General features: G+C 32.9%; 1 protein-coding gene across 1 annotated transcript; it reads left to right on the forward strand.

The window, feature by feature from the left end:
• The first annotated feature begins 159 nt into the window (after positions 1 to 159).
• Positions 160 to 14,745, forward strand: LOC144436655 (TLC domain-containing protein 4-B-like). The gene is made up of 7 exons (XM_078125497.1): positions 160 to 489; positions 11,764 to 11,935; positions 12,639 to 12,728; positions 13,098 to 13,156; positions 13,522 to 13,616; positions 14,088 to 14,161; positions 14,392 to 14,745. Exons 2-7 carry the CDS (start codon positions 11,790 to 11,792, stop codon positions 14,693 to 14,695), a joined length of 768 nt encoding a protein of 255 aa, XP_077981623.1. The 5' UTR covers positions 160 to 489; positions 11,764 to 11,789; the 3' UTR covers positions 14,696 to 14,745.
• Positions 14,746 to 15,180: the final 435 nt, after the last annotated feature.

Below are 15,180 nucleotides of genomic sequence, written 5' to 3' on the forward strand. Positions count from 1 at the left end.
CAGGGATACTTTTGCTTGATTTTATACGTCTATAGAATATAATTACATACATTGCAACATTTCGACATATTTTCAGAATTTTTTTCTCTTATATTCAGAATTTGACCATATTATTATTCACTTACCTAGGAGGTCTAATATAGACTAGGCATATCGGAGCAGAGTATCGGAGTACTTTGTTGACAACGGTGATCAGCTGGCTGACACGAAGGTCGTCTGTTTGTGCCTGTTTTGACTGAAATGGTGTCGAAGCAGACGATATTTCGACTTAAACGACATATTTAGTTACTACATGTATACATGGAACCATAAGGACGCAAGGAAAGGCAGTTAAAATAGATATAGAATTAGGGCTTTGGGATCAGACGAAATTGAGATCCGTGACGAAATCGAAATTACTCGAACGTGTCAATATTGTCACGTCACTTATAGTGCATCGGTGAAATCGGACGGTATCGTCAAGTTTCGTCTACGTACAGTCAAAAGAAGGTGAGAACTTATGCAATATTCAATTATAAGATAGAATCGTGCATATAACATCTTTTAAATGGTTGTTTTGGGAAAGAAAAGAACAGAGAGACTTGAACCCTCTCTGACCTTGACTGATCATTAGAATACATCATTACATGGACAATCATTGTCTTCATAGCACACATAACTCGTTTTACAAACCGAATTATGGTTTTGGCTTCCAAGGGGTTCATTTATACAATTCGAATTCGCTTATATATATTCTATGGAATATATAGATACTTCCCATTCATTCATACAAGTTGGATATTGCATCGTATATGATATTTTTTAATATGAATTTTAAAAAAATGATTGTGTCCATTGAACGTATGTAGATACTCATGTAAATACCAAATCAATAGCAATACAATAAGTTAAAGCTAGATTTAACTGAATTGAGGATTAGTATTTTTTGTCTTACTCAATATGATTGTATGTGTTATGTGTATATATACCGTTCATAACATGTGCATATCATGTGCATAAATAATGTTTTGAAATTATTTCAGTACAAGATGAATTTTTGAGCTACATTCTAAATGATAACTTTAGCTAAGTAAGAATGTTTTGAAAATTAATTGCAAAAAACTGAATTGCTAATCTGTAAATACATTATATAACCTTGCAGTGTACCATGTTAGATCATTTAGATAGAATTATTGTAGCATGTTTTTTCTTACAGTAATGTACAAATTCAGTGATTTTAGATGGAACAGAAAATATCTTAACACCAAGAGTTAGTTAATAAATTCCAGACTTATGTTTAAATGTAGATATATATTCCATAACATTTTTTAAATTCATTCTAACAAATGCCAGATTTTCTGCTGATATGACTAAATTTAAATACTCTGTACATGACAAACAACAAGCTCATATATTATAACCGTCTGTCTGTAGTGTAGTGTAGTGTAGAGGTACAATGTGGATGTTTTTCTGAGTCATACTTAGTTTTGTATTCTTAGTAGTACTAATGATGTAATGCATGTACATTAACATACATGGCACACATTGCCTTGATTCTTACTAGTTAATGTTAACTGTATTTGTTACAATTGGACTAAAGTCTCTGTCAGGTTGACATAAAACATTGACAGAAATGATGTATGTCTAGGTGGTTTTATTACCGTATCTGCTCACTTGCAACACACTACCAGTATAGGACAAGTAGCACTCTTCTGCAGGAAGTTGTCACAAACAATGGGATGCTCTGTTCTTGACCCACAGCTAGAAGCTGATGCGTATACACTGCCTTTGTTGTATATTATGCATGCCAATGCTTTTAGCCTTTGTAAATGAATGTTTGCACAAAGGGGTATAAATGATAGTATCTGCATTCTCAGACGTAGAATGTATAGACCTGTGAAATGTCTGGCTGACCCCAGCTGATACATGTAGAAGACTGAAATCAACATAAAGATGATACACATATAAGAAGGAAATCAACATAAAGATATCTTTTAATAAATTATTTATTCGATTAAAACAGAATTATAAGGACCTTGACCAGGCGTTGACGCAAATGATTTCTGCCCAGTGCCCTGACTATTATTATTAAAGTGGAGAAATTCTATCAAGCTTGGGTAAACCTTGGGAGTAACTGTGACACTGCATTGTCTTTGTAATGAATTTGAATCAAACTGGGCATAAGCAAATTTGTCTAACTTTTTGGTCCAGGACAATATTTCAATTTCAAAAGTAGAAATGAAAGTGAGATGATAAATAATCATGACTACATGACCCCAGACTATCACAATGATGCAGTCAATTCAATTACTGCTTGTAACAGTAACTTTTGAACTATGCTATAGACATTTTATGGGGTGCCATGGGCTATGATTTTATTGACCATCACCAGCACCTTAGGTACATATTATGTCATGCACTTATACCCAGAAGTCTGGCAACATGACTAAATGGTAACGGTGTTTCACTAAAAACATTTATTTAATTCGTTAGCTGAAGTTATAGTCATTAGAATGAGACAATTTAGTATTCTTGTAGATTTATTACAAACTTGGTATGAATCAATGATTCAGTAAATTCTGTGTGGGTCAGTGCAGACATTGTTACAAACCATTGTCTTCTTTATGACAACACTTAAAACTCACAGACATGTAGTTGCCTCAAGATAAGAAAATATTATATTTATTGTCATTGTGTCAGTGAAAAAATATGCTTGGGCTTATGAGAATCGTACAGCAGAAAAGAAGAAAAATTCTTACTGTCACACTTATACTGTATCTGTCAGAGACTTTGATATACTTACATGTATTTATCATGTTGGACCCCTTCAAGTACAAAGTACATACTCTCATTGTCAAAGAATAGATATAGGTGGTTTCAAATGTGGGTCAGACCAAAGTCTAAAGGTAACCAAAATCCGACAAAGTTATTTTTTCAAGGCAGGGGGATAAAAGTGAAATAAATTTTAATGATTCAAAATTTTACATTTTGATAGTATAAGAACAAATAACGAAACAAATTTTTATTAATATCCATATCAAACCTAGTACCTATGGCACTGAACTTTAAGCTTTTTGACATGACTTTGTTAAGAGGGTCAGCCATAATTTGAAAGTGGTTAACGACTGACTGTACTGATGGAGTGAGTGTACCCATGATTTGATAGAACATAGATTGGTAATGAACTTTTTGGCAGCACAGAAATACCAACACAATTTTACAGACCTCACCTAAAGGATTAGACTGTCGACAGTCGTTCGTGCCTTTTTTGCTACGTTTCATCTAAATCAAAGTCGTCGCCTCGCTCCGTAGCACTGGATAATGCGTACTGATAGGAACTGTGATTGCCGAAGGCACGAACAGCACTCGCTGATCAGTACGTGGTTATAGTATTGCTCCAGATCAAAGCGAGGCAACGACTTTAGTTTTAGAAAATATAGCAAAAAGGCACAAACGACTGTCAACAGTCTACTAAAGGATGTATTATATCATTATGAAATGATAGACTATGCACGTTGACATAAAGCTATTTGTTTTATGTCAACATTGGAAAGTTAGAAAAATAGTGGGCTAGGATACATGTAGGTCACAGACTTCATTGACATAAATTTGTCACAGTTTGTGGAGTAAATGTAAACAATAAAATTGGATAGTAATAGCATGTAAAATTATACTTATTGTAATCTTTTTTGTGTATATATGCAGTGTAATAATCAGAATGATGTAACTTGATAATGTTATTGGTTTAAGGTTGTAAAAACACACAGGAGATACTTTGATGTAAATAATTTATCTTATTACAGACGATTGACAGAGTTTCCTTCCTGTCTGTTACCTAAGTACAAGTAACATATTTAAAGTGTACAAAATCATGTACCTGAAATGAAACCCAGTTATTGTGGTTGTTACTATACTATGTAAGGGATTGAATGTTACTGTTATGTTATGTATAAATACCCTGCCCCTTTGCTTTACAGCTGTACAAAATGTAGTTTGAATAGAGGAACAAAACGTTAATGATGGGTGGAGCTACATACTTACTCAAAACTTTCTGAAGTCTCCTTCTACCTACTACAAATCATCTGATAAACAAAATATTTTAAATCTCAAATGGAATTTAAAAAAAAAATATACATGAGCTCTGAATACATAATATCTACATGAACATAGAAGTCGTAAATATTAATTTGACGTGCTACTGACGCACACAATTTCTAATGACCCATCAAAATTTGGTGTTCCCTATCTTTTACTATGTGGCGACTCACAAGAAGTCCCATTTTTTTTCTCATATTGGCTCACAACAACAAAATTTGGCTATCATTAGAGGGCACACTGATCAGCATACAACATGTATGTTTCATTAGCCTAGAATATAATACAGTCAGATCATGTGGGATTTTGTTCAAGATTGGTTTTCCCCTACCATGCCTTGCATTTCACTAAATGTCAACAAACAATGAATTTGTAGGATGCTTATCAGAAGGGTATAATCACTTGGTGATAATACATGCTTCACTAAGTACAACAAAACTAATGTCAAAAATAGGAATACATGTAATAATTTTTTTGGAGAAAAACTGTAAAAATAGTAATAACAAAAATAATAATTTTCAGTTAATACAGTTTTAAAATTACACTTACAGTTTTCCTTTCAAAATAGTGTGATGACCTTTATGGCATAAAAATAATCAATGAAAATGTCTGTTTACAAATGTACATGTGGCATATGATGGCCTTCATTGTATTGATATAGACCCCAAGGTCTATAGATAGTTATACCATGCATGAGCAAAGTTAAACAAAAAATATGGAATATATACTCTGGTCATTCTACGTCATGACAGCATGCGTCTATGTCACGACAATGCATGTCTATGTCACTGGTTCTGATGTGTTCGAAAGATGAGTCAAAATGTTCAAAAAATGCCATTACTTTCCCCAATTTTTCTTTGATATTACTGGCACTGGTATAATTATATTATTTTCCAATATTTTTCTTCATTCAGCCGGAAAATACGGACCTACAGGTTGTCACTATGAGTATATAGTGACTCGTAGTAAACAAAGTCTCCCTAGGTCACTCATCTTTTCTTTGTATTGACTAAAGGTAGAAAAATATCGGGGTTAACATCTAATTGTACATACATATTATCATGTAGACTGGTTATGTGTAGAATAACATGAATGACCCTGGCTCTAACTTCATTGTATGTAAATTACTTCATGAATACATTAATCAGCAAAGCACCCTTATAAGGTATGGTGTAATCTGACAGAGTACTAAAGTTGTTCATTGGTGTAATTTGACAATAGGCTAAATACAGATCTGATTCAGAGATTTAAAAGAAACGTGAAGTAAACATCCATTGTAAGGGTAATGCAGATTCAAGATACTTGTAACGTGAAAGGTTTCTGAAGAATGTGCCACATTGGCAGTTTTTTTGATGGTTGAATTTTTTCCTTAAGTGATTATATAAAAAGAAACAAGAGTTCATATAAAAGACAAAACAGAGATAAATCATTAACATTTTGTATTTGATCTCTTCAAGAAATGTGTTGAGAAAGTTTTAAGAATATACGACAACCTGCATCTTGTCAGTGAAATTATCTGTATGACAGGCTGGTACATGCAGAATTTCAGATTTTTTCATTTGAGGAAGACCGCCTCTCCATTACTGATGATTTTTATCAATTTAACCTCTCAACTGGACATTCCAGATAACATTTGTCTTGATAGCAATAGTTCTTTGTATAAAATCTAGTATGTCACATTGTGAATTCGTCACCTTATGAAGTTCAATATTTTCAGTACTGCATAATACAGGGCCTGGCATAATACTAATCATGTGTGAATTTCCAGAGGTCAGGTCAGCAGTTTATATCTTTCTCGTGGTCAAAGTACTTTTCTGATTCACAGATGTTCACTTTGCCAGTTTGATATTACTGTGGTTTGTATCAGGTAATTAGACTTTGGTTATATTTTGTAGGTTTACTGTATTTAGTATATAAAATTTCTTTCTGAAAAATGATTCAAGATTTCTAGAGATTGAAACACATTTGATGAAATTCATTTCTTATGTGCTACCTTAGTATGTTGTATGTGACATGTACATGTATGCATACATGCATATATATATCACTGAAGTACGTAAACAATGTCTGAACAATTTTGCAACCTGTTGTAGAAAATAGTCACTCAGTGTCATATATTCAGGTTTGTAAATGTATGCATATGTATGTATGTATCATTTGTATGTATTCTGTGTGAATACATATAATTTACATCTCATTATGCAAACAATTATTAGAAATTAATTCGTAAATATTTTTGCATTCTCCCCGATGTTACACATTCATGTTTGTAAATGTATGTGTTTGTATTCTGTGTGAATACAGATACCATATAATGATATATGTACTTCTCAGTACACAAACAATTATTGGAAATTAATTTGCTAATATTTTTGGATTCAACAAACTTCATACATTCACTGATTCAGGTAGTATGTAAATGTATGTATATATAAAAATACCAATAATGTGAATAAGTACTGATACATGTATACTTGTACACAATGTATGCATGTATATCTCTAGTTGGCAAACAATGTTAAAACAGTTTTTCAACCAGAAAGAACAGTTTGTCGGTATCTCTGCTTTCATCAGTGTCATATATTAAATATCTTTGTATTTATCATGTCTGTCATATATTCAGGTATGTAAATGTATGAAATATGTGTTACGCTATAAAAGTGTCAATACTATGTGAATATTAAATGACATAAATTAACATATGCATAGTGTAACATAATATATTATAATTGTATTTTTATTGTCTTTGGTCACTTTCACATAGCAAAGAAAATAATTAGTACGTAAATATTTTTATTGAATTAGAAAGACAGACCTACAGTCAGACAGACAGACAGACAGACAGACAGACAGACAGACAGACAGACAGACAGACAGAAAAAAGAGGAATGCAAAAAGAAGAAGAAAACTTACATATTACAGACTCCTGATATAGTGTCCTTCCTTCACAAATTCAGCTAGGTTACATATGATTTCATCATCTCTCCTTTAATAGCAAAAACTCACCAACATTGTTAAATTACCCTATATGGTATATATAATAATTTCTTTTTGTTTGTAATCTCAGCTATATCTAGATATACTCTTTTATCTGGGATGTTTGGATGTCCCTGTACAGACCATAGAAATGTTAGTAATATCAAAATATATGAAAATTTGATATGATAAACTATAAATGCTTACAAACTACTGACATGTACTCATGCATGTTTTAGTGACAACAGATGGCACTCAAATATTACTTTAGTAGATTATATACTGTAATATTGTGTAGAGGAGACGAGAATGTCACAGGTACAGTGACCCTATTGAAACAAACACATGTATTTCTAACGACAGTGTTTGCAATTGTACATGTACATGTATGATGGGTTACATAAACAATGACATAATCTCAGCCTGAAGGATTACATCATGCTTTAATGTAGAAAGGTATTTGATATAGACTAAGAAGTGAAATAGGAAGATAATATATTTATCCAAGTACCTGTCTGTCAATCCTGTAGGGGTAACCATATGTATTTTTGTTTGTCATAATACTTTAAAAAGAAAAAAGATACATTGTCAGTCTGTGTGTGTGTGTGTGTGTGTGTGTGTGTGTGTGTGTGTGTGTGTGTGTGTGTGTGTGTGTGTGTGTGTGTGTGTGTGTGTGTGTGTGTGTGTGTGTTGGTGATGCTTTCAATTAATAATAATATTTTAACAGTCTGGATGTCTTAGAAATAACAAAAGGTATGTCAGACAGATACTATAAAAATGATAATATTTTAACTGTCTGGATGTCTTAGAAATATCAAGAGGTATGTCAGACAGATACTATAAAAATTATAATATTTTAACTGTCTGGATGTCTTAGAAATAACAAAAGGTATGTCAGACAGATACTATAAAAATGATAATATTTTAACAGTCTGGATGTCTTAGAAATATCAAGAGGTATGTCAGACATGAAATTTATAATATTTTAAATCTGGATGTTTTAGAAATAACAAGAGGTATGTCAGACAGATACTGTAAAAATGATAATATTTTAACAGCCTGGATGTCTTAGAAATAACAAGAGGTATGTCAGACACATACTGTAAAAATGATAATATTTTAACTCTGGATGTCTTAGAAATAACAAGAGGTATGTCAGACAGATACTATAAAAATTATAATATTTTAACAGTCTGGATGTCTTAGAAATAACAAAAGGTATGTCAGACAGATACTATAAAAATGATAATATTTTAACAGTCTGGATGTCTTAGAAATATCAAGAGGTATGTCAGACAGATACTATAAAAATTATAATATTTTAACAGCCTGGATGTCTTAGAAATAACAAGAGGTATGTCAGACACATACTGTAAAAATGATAATATTTTAACAGTCTGGATGTCTTAGAAATAACAAGAGGTATGTCAGACACATACTGTAAAAATGATAATATTTTAACTCTGGATGTCTTAGAAATAACAAGAGGTATGTCAGACAGATACTATAAAAATGATAATATTTTAACTGTCTGGATGTCTTAGAAATAACAAAAGGTATGTCAGACAGATACTATAAAAATTATAATATTTTAACTGTCTGGATGTCTTAGAAATAACAAAAGGTATGTGAGATGGATATTATAAAACATTTTATTTATAAAGGTCCAAATTTCAGTTGCTAAATAATCATTTTTTTGTCACAATGCAAGCTTGTTGTGTGATCATCTTATTACCATCAGTGACATTTCTCCTGGTCCAGCCATAGAGGGCAGTATTTTTAGAATAAAAGTTTTGGTCAGACATAAGAAATATGGGGTCGGTCAGGTCAAGAGACACAGAAATAAATAGAAGTCTGACTACTAAAGTTAGACATATGTACACCAATGTTATAAGACTGCAATCACTAGATCAGTAATGAGTATGTCCCTTTGAGAAGACAAAATGAAAACAACGTGTAAGGGAGCCATCAGCAATTGTGTGGGTGGGGGAAATCATGCACGGTTTGTTGTGTAAAATGTGTTCCTTCCCCGATTATGTTTTCTAAAAAGTGGCCCTCCCTCAATCTCCTTTCTCTAAAACATGACCCTCCCCTGTTCAAAAAGATGGGTTAAATGAGTGTCCAATTCAATGGCAAGGACTCAATCCCACTGCTGCCACCACATCGACAATTTTAAAGACATTGGTTGTTTCCCACTACCACCACCACAGTGAATACATGTATGTATGATATGAAGGCACCTACCTCATTAATTAACTCCTGTGTTTGAGAAGCCAGAACTATCAAAGACTAAATGGTTGCACTACTGACATTACCTGGACAGAGGTCAACAGCCATGCTTCATGACATTATTCCCTTGGCCCTCACCCATCTGTAATTACTGAAGGCTCCCTAAAGAAAGTATCTCTTTTGAAAAATAACAATTCTAGATTTAAAAATTCAACATCTGTTCATGGCTCAGATTTCAGCCATGTTTAAATTCTGAACCTGGTTGAGACACTAGTATTTGACTAACTTACACATGTATAATAAAATTAAGAATAAACTATGTTTTCATGTTTCGATAATATTTATAATATCTGTGTTGTTGATGGTTGTCTTGGCCCCCCCCCCCCCTTCAAATGGTGGTAAGGAGACTCAGAGTAAAACGTACCTCTGTATCAAAGTTCACCAGACTTTTTTAACCAGGCTCCTCTAAATCTAAGAAAATGTCTGTATTTTTTACCAGAGTTCTATAATCTCATTTTTGAAAAAAACTCAAAACCACAAAAAATTCTGATGACATTTAAAAATAGAAAGCACTTTTGACATATATAGCTTCTGGCATAACAAGACATATGTACAGACCATATGTCGTACAAGAATTGTAAATACGAATTGGGTTGTGTGAACATGAAAGCAAACATGTCAAAAATGATTGATGTCATATTGTGTTACAGCAAGGTTACATATATGTAGTCATCATAGATTTTAAATAGCCAATAATAGTTATTAGAGTTAGAAAATACAATAAATGAAAAATGCAGTCCATAATTTCATAAATATTAACCTATCTTGGTTATTTACAATTTGAATAATTTAATGTCTTGTCACGTTAAAATGACTGCAAAGCTAACTATGCAATGCAAAGTACAATAGTTAATATTTGGCATTTAATTATGTGACCGTTTTGTCTGATGCATACACTATTAGCCAGTACTCTTCCGAAATAAGGCAAAAAGGACAAAACTATCATATATTTCTGGGCATTGTTTTGAATACAAAAGAGAATCTGTACTGGGGTAAATCCAAAATGCCTGAAACTTGTATCAGAACAACAACAACAACAACAACAACAACAACAAGAATCCAAAAGCTCTTTTCCAAATCTCCAACTGACAATTGCATGAGTTATTATGTAGCCTGAGTCTGACTCCTCCTGTGCATATAGTCCATGGAAAACACTGCTCAGCCATCTTGAAAATTGTATTAAATGCCTAGTTTAGATTAGGATTAACATTTACATATTGAAAAAAGAGTTGTCTGGTAGAGCTGTAACAGAAGAAAAGAATAATCCTATGTAATCCTTATGGTTTCACTGCACTGATAAGATAACACTACTATGAGCCTGGGATTGAAACCTCGGCCTTTAATTAACACAGTGTACATGTAGTGGTGAATACCAGGTCAAAGCATATCACATTAAGAGTTATGGACCTTGTCCCTTGTTGAAAGATGTTCTATCAATAAATATTTGTATAAGTTATCAAGTGGTGATGAGTATACCTGTCATACACTGATTGTTAGGATGATGTTGAGTTATACATATGATTACAAGTTTGAATAAAAACAATAGCTACAAGTAATCTACAGGTTAGTGGGTTGTTAGACTCTAGACCTGCCAGACAACTGCATAGTGTTCACTGCATTTTTCCATATTGATGGATGTTCCATACCAGTGATACTACATATTGAAAACACTGCAATCAAACCTTGCCAGGTTATCTGTTGTATTGTAAGTGTAACGATATGGGTATGTTTTAAATTTTTTATGTTTTGATATCAGACGTTTTCTTATCTGATGTGTTCAGAAATCTAACAAAAAATAATTTACATGTACTGTGGAATATTTTATCATGTAATTTTTCAAAAATGAAAAAAACTACTCGAAAATAAAAAAAAAAACAGCTTATTTTAATAGTTCAATGATATATCATTTCCATCACAAAGATAAAAATGTGCATGAAAAAAATCTAATGAAAATATGTACTATAGAATACTCAACTGAAATTAAAAGCAATTAACCTTTTTTGCATCAGTGATTTACGTATTGTTAGGGACTGTATATCTTGTTACTTTTTACACTCCTATTAAGCATATTTTTGCTGGTATCATTCCTCTCATGAAGATAAAAATCAAAATGAGTACTATGCATGCTGCATATGCACTAAATATAGAATACTGTATTAAATGTATTTTTATTTAATTTAAAAAGGAAAAAACTATAGTATTTTGCTGGTATCTTTTCCCTAAGAAGATAAAAATCAGTATGAAATTTGAAAACCAATTCCAAAGACAACTATACTGCAAACTACCAGTACTGTTCTCAGTTAAAACTAACATCCCTAAATTCCATGTCGTGTGCTTTCCTAAAGTATATTACTATTATTAGCCCAAAATTTACTAGATACTGGTGTGAAAATTTATGAAGTGTATATATTTTTATTATTGTAGAGTACATCAGAACAGTATTTGGAAGGATGGATTTGGAGTATTTACCAGTGGTTTTGGCATCATTTGGTGTTTCTGCCAGTCTGTATTATTTCATCAGTCCTTTGATCTCAGAGTACATCTGTAATGGATACAGAAAATTAACACAGGAGCAACAAGTAGATTGGAACACCAGGTAAAGTTTATTTAGATGTTTTGACTTTGTTTCTTTTATATCAAAATGTAATCATAAGCTGTCTGTTTATCTAGAGACAAGGTTGTAGCTGATGTTCTTTCTTTCAAAGCCATGTACTGTATTAAAATGTGGAACTGCTATGATAACAATTTCCAAACTCATCATTTCTACAATACCTATAATGTAGGGGTCAGTAATTTTGTTCAACAGTCTGACTTTTAACACTTATTTTGAAAGGGGAAGGATACAGTTGTACCTTATAATTCATGTTGTTTTGTAGATTTGAAACGAGATAAAATGCATTGGTTTCAGTCACTTTCACTTATCAGTACAAAGTTACATTTCCAATCTCCCATTTTAAACTCTGTATGTTGGTTGCAAACAGTATAAATATCTCAAAGCTGAAACTAAATTTCTCAAGTAACTTGTATGTTATTGACCTTGTCTTGGTAGGAACTCCTTTCTCTGCTAAATGAACAAAAATGAACTTGGTTAGAATGGAGAAATGGAAAGGGGGGTTAACATGATCTGCCACATGATTACTTGGATAATGTGATGAGGGAAGCTGTAACATAGATATGGCATTTAAATGAGTTCATATATTCATTATATTGCTTGTCAAATAGTCTATACAGTATCCTGCTGTGTTGTTCATGGTTTAGAATTAGTGATCTAAATTGACTTTCTCATTTTGAACTTACAGGACAGTATCCACCCTTCATTCACTCATAGTGAGTTCACTGTGTGTCTATGTTCTACTACATGATGACGACAGCCAGAAAAACCCTATCTGGTAAGTTACTCAATCAAGTAGCACGGTCTGTACGAAAATATCTAGTTCTGTGGTTCTTTGAATACATGTCAAACTATTCAAAATCATCAATATTCCCCACTGCACAGCTTTAATTATATTATTCCACAATATTTTACTTCATTCAATTAGAAAAACACTACCGGGGGTAGTTACATATGAATACTACTGTATTCATCCTTGACTTGTAGTGATGGGGCCTCCTATAATTTGGTATGATCTGTAACATGTTGAAGGTGACTGGTTTTAGAAAGAAAAATAAGAACTAAAACTTACAAGGAAATTGTCACATTTTCTCATAGTTAATGTTGAAGAAATGTTTAATATTTATTCTTATGGTTTCTTCCCAAGGTGTAAATGTAAACTGGCCAAGTACAATTGTGCAATTACTGCAGGCTATGTTGTTGCAGGTAAGCAAGTTACATGTGTATTAATTTTGAATTCATTACTTTATCATGTAGTGAAACTACAGTATGAAGAGGGCCCCCTTTCACATTATGTAGTGAGACTACTGTATAGAGAAGGCCCCTTTCAAATCTGTTTCAAATCACCCAGTCTTACATATATGTATCCTGTCTGTAGAATATCATAATTTTCTTCTTTGATTAAGAATAACTTGAAATGAAACACTTTTGAATGAGTTACTAGTATTTCATGTGTAGTCAACCCTGAGAAAAAGTTTTGGACCAATATTCCTACTGATTTTTTCTTTCATGCACATTTATAAAATCAAAACATTTGATTAGATTAACATGCTCATTCTTTTTCATTTCAGATTTGATGATAATGTTGTGTCATTTCCCACTGGCAGACTCAGTGTTTTATATCTTACATCATTTAGCAGCAGTGTATGCATACACATATACCCTGGTGAGTACAACAGATAATTAGCAACAAATCATATAATTCTAGTTAATATTTTCATTGCATCAAAGTCACATACATACATACATACATACATACATACATACATACATACATACATACATACATACATACATACATACATACATACATACATACATACATACATACATACATACATACATACACACACACACACACATACATACATACATACATACATACATACATACATACATACATGTACATACAAACACACAAGCACACACACACTCACCCACCTATACCCACCCACAACCCTCCACCCCACCCCCACACACACCCTCACCCACATATACCCACCCACAACCCTCCACCTGCACATGCACACACACACATCCTCATCCCACCCACCCACCTATACCCCCCCCACACACACACACACACACACACATGCACACACATAGATATTAATTGTTTTATTTGTTTGTATTTTAGTTGTATGGTGCACTGCCCTACTTTGCCAATTTCCGCCTCATAGCAGAAGTGTCCACACCATTTGTAAATGAAAGGTTAGTAAGTCACTGCTGTAATGTAGTGTTTTCAAGTTACTAGTATTTAGATTGCAGTGGATTCCATAATGCTTATCAGAAAACTTTCCTAACTAATATAATTGCAATCATTTTGCTTTTCTTTCTGTTCCATGTTGCTCATATCCCAAAACTTACTGTATGTACACCAGAAGATATGCAGTGTATGATATTAATCACCACAAATATATGTTTATTTTTGCCATTCCTAGATGGTTTCTGGACGTGTTAGGGTATCCTAAAGACAACGTGTACCTGATATTCAATGGTGTTGCAATGAGTGTATCATTCTTCATGGTCAGAATAGCTGTCATGCCAACCTATTACTACACAATGTACTCAGTATGGGGCACTCCAGAATTCTATGAGTTATCCTCAGGTATGCGTGTAGCCTGGGTCTTAGCAAGTGCCGTCCTCGATACCATCAATGTATACTGGTTTTCAAAAATATACAGAGGACTCAAAAAGTTATTGCTCAAGAAACAGCCAGAATTGAATAACAAGAAGGCTGCTTAAGAATTACAAACACAGACACAGACACAGACACAGACACAGACACAGACACACGCACACACACACACACACACACACACACACACACACACACACACACACACACACACACACACAAGGAAATGTGAATAAAAGTACTGTCAGGTGCTTAGAGTTTAACTAATATACTTTAAAAAAAAACTTATTCATTCAATCTTTACAAAACTTAGCACAACAAACAATGCAAGTTTCTTTCTCACAATATGAAACTGTTAGAAATAGATAAAGGTGCAATAGACCTTAAATTAAACTTCACATCAGATATTAAAATGACAACCAAAGATCAATCTGATTCAAATCTTGCAGAAAAAAGAGGTTTTATTGATTTTACAGCTAAAATGATGTAGGCTTGGTGTTTCATTCATGTGACATGACATATAATATTACACACAGCTAAAATAATTTAGGCTTGGTGTTTCACTCATGTAACATGACATATATTACACACA

Source organism: Glandiceps talaboti, chromosome 6 (genome assembly GCF_964340395.1).
Source record: "Glandiceps talaboti chromosome 6, keGlaTala1.1, whole genome shotgun sequence".
Classification (NCBI taxonomy): Eukaryota; Metazoa; Hemichordata; class Enteropneusta; family Spengelidae; genus Glandiceps; species Glandiceps talaboti.